The 3,983-nt window shown below is 41.1% G+C and overlaps 1 protein-coding gene across 1 annotated transcript; it reads right to left on the reverse strand.

Moving 5' to 3' along the window:
* Positions 1-924: 924 nt before the first annotated feature.
* Positions 925-3,541, reverse strand: LOC124256254 (protein unc-93 homolog A-like). Its single transcript, XM_046690219.1, has 3 exons — positions 2,696-3,541; positions 1,911-2,178; positions 925-1,202 (listed from the first exon to the last, which is right to left on the reverse strand). The coding sequence occupies exons 1-3, from the start codon at positions 3,539-3,541 to the stop codon at positions 925-927; spliced, it is 1,392 nt and encodes a 463-aa protein (XP_046546175.1).
* Between the last annotated feature and the right edge of the window lie 442 nt (positions 3,542-3,983).

Below are 3,983 nucleotides of genomic sequence, written 5' to 3' on the forward strand. Positions count from 1 at the left end.
AAGAAAGTTTCAAAACATCTTTTATCTTCACAGAGAGCAACAGAAACATTAAGCCACATGTTTCGTTTCTGAAGAGTGAGTGAGTGAGTTTTACGAACGTGTCAGCAATATCAGCGATAGACACCAGAAATGGTCACAAAGAAGAACCGTGAAACACCATGCTCATTATTTCAAGATTAGTGCGTAACTTAAACTTTGAACCATGTGCGTAAGTAGGATAAATGGTACTTCTTAGGATTCCTGGAGACTATTTCAAGACAGATGATGTCCAATCGCACAATGGTTACAATGGCTGTTGACACAAATTTCTAATGGTAATTGAAGGGGTTCACAACGAATCTGAAAGTGACTGAAAAAACTCACTTATGTCATGAAATACATTAAAACACATTGAGTAAGAAATCTCAAACATTTGTGCACAAATTTAAAACGCCAACGCCAAAGAATTTTCGATTATCAGCCGAAACAATTCCATTGGGCATTAAAGACACAACAGTTGTGAATAGGTCACTGGAAATCAGTGATGTCCAAACGGTAATTCATCACTTGCTTGATAACGGTGTTAGTACCTTCACCGAAAGGTCGCACTCATTGCAATAAAGAAGTTGACTATCCATAGAACGTGGTTTTCCTTCATCTATACAACTTCTAAAATGCCTCTCAAAGAAGGTAATTCACAAGTAATATATATCTTATTGGTTAGGCGGCATAGTAGCATTCCTGAACTGAATATTTGGAAACTCACAGTTAACCTGAATGGATTTCTTATAAGGAACATGTCATCGCAAATTTTACGTTGCTTCTCTGAACAGGTAGCGCACACACAGCTAGCTAGCTGTTTGTGAACCAGATTGGTCTAAACGAAGTAGAACAAGGGGTGTTGATACTTCACTCATTTTCTTGTACTTTATCTGGCATATGGTGTTAATTTCTGTATTTAGATTCTTTTGTGCCATTTGAGATAATTTCTAGTGAAGTTGTATTTTTGCCCTCTTTGCGCTTCTGGTGCACTCGTGAATAAATCTCCACGCCTGCGTACATGACCATCGCCACGGCTAATAAAGCCAAGACACAGATAAGTTTTGTCTTCAAACACATAAAGTTGCTGACAACAAATGTGATCGTGAATCCTATGGCTTTCCAGGTGTGGAAGTTAGCGAAGGCTGGTTCCTTCTTCTCCGGGAACAGCAGGGCTATCAGAGCTGGAAATAGAAGCAAGGCGAGCATGAGTTTGGGTATAACATTAATTAAAACAGTTCTAAACATGCTTGTCGTAAGGGCGACGAACGAGATCGGGTGGTCAGGCTCGCTGACTTGGTTGACACATGTCAACGTATCCTAACTGCGTAGATCGATGCTCATGCTGTTGATATTGCTAAATGCGACGTTAAACAACAACACAGCCCCCCAAACCCCACCCAAAAAACAAAACAAAACAAAACAAAGAAAACAGAACGCCCCCCAAAAGCACAAAACAAAACAAAACAAAAACAATAACACCCCCCCCAAAAAATAAAATAAAAAAATAAAAAATAAATAAATAAAAACATTACACTATAAATATCAGTTGACACTATGATTTGATGTCATAGACACGTAGCATTCCAAACATTACGCCTTTCTGATGTGGGGCGGTGGGGTAGCCTAGTGGTTAAAGCATTCGCTCGTCACGCTGAAGATCCTGGTTCGATTCTACACATGGGTACAATGCGTGAAGCCCATTTCTGGTGTCTCCGCCCTGATATTACTGGAATGTTGCTAAAAGCGGCATAAAACTAAACCCACTCACTCACTCATTCATACTGACGTGATGCCATCGACAATAAATACAGTTTCTTTTTTGTGCTCAGGGCATTGCCAACCTTAGGCGTTCAGAAATAATGTGATCACTGATTGTAAACGGTTCTTACAGTTTGACTGTGTCTCCCATATTCCTTCCCCGATGGCCCATACGATGGGAATGACGAAGATGTACTTGGTGTCGTCGCTTGTCGGCGTCCATAAGTAGAGCGTTACAAACACCCCACCTTGTAACACAGCAGCTGCGAAGAACAGGATGTAACGTCCAATGTACTTCGCTATACGACTGAAGATGAAGGCACAGGAAGCAGTGGTTGCCCCGTACGTCGCCATGACGAAACCAACCATGTGTATTCCGATGGGACAGCTGACGTAGGACTGCAATAGAAAGTGTATTTATACATTGTTAAATCATACTGCCTATTAGATACATACAACGTGTAGCATACCCTTTCTCATGCCTACTGAATAAATACTGCCTACTGCAATAATACTGTCTGATGCTTACGTGTTGCCTATTATTTTGATTCTGCTGTTGCGAACGGACTTGTTGCATCCGTTCTGACTAAAGCATTCATTTCCGTTATTGTATAAATTTTGCCGACTGAATGCATTCTGCCTGTTGTATACATCTATGCAGGACCTTTGGCATGACAACCTAATGTCTGAATCCCTGTTTGCAAAACATTTTCTTAAACTTACATCATGTGTTAGTGAGTGTTAATACCTACTGAGATACAATGCTCCCTTTATCCGCCATAAGTCATTTTCTCCACGTAGAAGACACAGAGAATTAAACTTTTTTACAATTAAAGGATCTACAATTTATAAAATATCTTCCTCCATATATGACAAATCTCATTATGCCACAATTGTTAAAGCACCAATAACCTACCCTTGTGTAGTCTGACCATAATATGCCTTGCTCCACCGCTTGGAACATTATGAATGGAACAAGGAATATCAGCTTGCTGGTGAATAATGTTACAAAGAATGAACTCAGGGATTGCTTCAAGCTGACATTGCTGCTCCAGTCACTTTTTGGTAACGGTGGTAAGAAGACGATTGTGATGATCAAAGCAATAACACCACATGCAAGACAGACTCCAAGAAAAATGTACACCAGGCTCTTCTCTGGAGTAGCTATGTCCGTTCCGTTGGCTACTCCAGGACAATAGTCGGAACCACAAACAGCTTCTCCCGTGACATTGCTGTAGGTTCCTGATCGTAGGATAAGGGACGACACAAGGTTGCCTGGAATTTGGGTGGTCTCATAAATGGTGAAGAACAGTCCATTCAATTTACTGAGGACATCGTACGGTTCTGCTCCTGTAGACTTGGCAAGGGAGTAAGAACAGACTGAAATGTATATACTCTGACTCGTCCACAGAAAACCAGAGATGGCCCCGAGGAGAATTGAAGAAGGTATGAGGGTGTAAAATGCCGGATAGAAGTTCGAGCTTGTATACAGGAGGTGGATCACCCAAGACAAGATTAAAGTCATTTTGATTCCCATGAATCGAATTACAGCCGGGGCCATGATTCCAGAAAATATAATGCATGCATACAGAACGCTCAAAGAAATGATTCCAAGGTCTGCCGCTTCGTTGAGACTGCTCTGCAGGTTCTGAATGGCCACGTAAGCAGAAAATGCTGCAAAGAAAGCTGCTGAAAGCACAGCACTACTTCTGGTTTCCTTTCCTTCAAAGGCATATGTCTTCGGTTCCTCCTTTTTCTCCATTTCAAGTTTTGTCAATAAGCTGTATCAATGCCAGTTGGACGGTAATTCAATAGGACTGTTTAGGACTTAAAGGACTTCAATATCCAAAGGTTTTCAGCCCAGCATTACTTTCGAAGTTTCAAAACAAAACTGTAGTTTCTTAAGGAACAACCCCAACTGTTTGAATCGACTCAAAAGCCAGGTCTAAAAACACATATGGTGTCAGTGGGCGGGTCTTTAGTTTCGGAAGATTTCATTTTGTTCGCAGGGGGGTTGTAACGTTTAGAACTGGAAACCCGCCAGTATCATATCAACAAAAGCATAGGTATACATCATCGGAACCCCCATTGGAATGAACTGCTCTGCTGTTGGTGTAATTTATTACAAAGGGAAAGGTCAGACGTATGTTTATCAGTGTACTGGGAATTTGGGTGGTCACTGACGTTGCTAAGAATGACAATGA

This window comes from Haliotis rubra, unplaced genomic scaffold (assembly GCF_003918875.1).
Source record: "Haliotis rubra isolate DU_JTF1 unplaced genomic scaffold, ASM391887v1 Scf621, whole genome shotgun sequence".
NCBI classification, from domain to species: Eukaryota; Metazoa; Mollusca; class Gastropoda; order Lepetellida; family Haliotidae; genus Haliotis; species Haliotis rubra.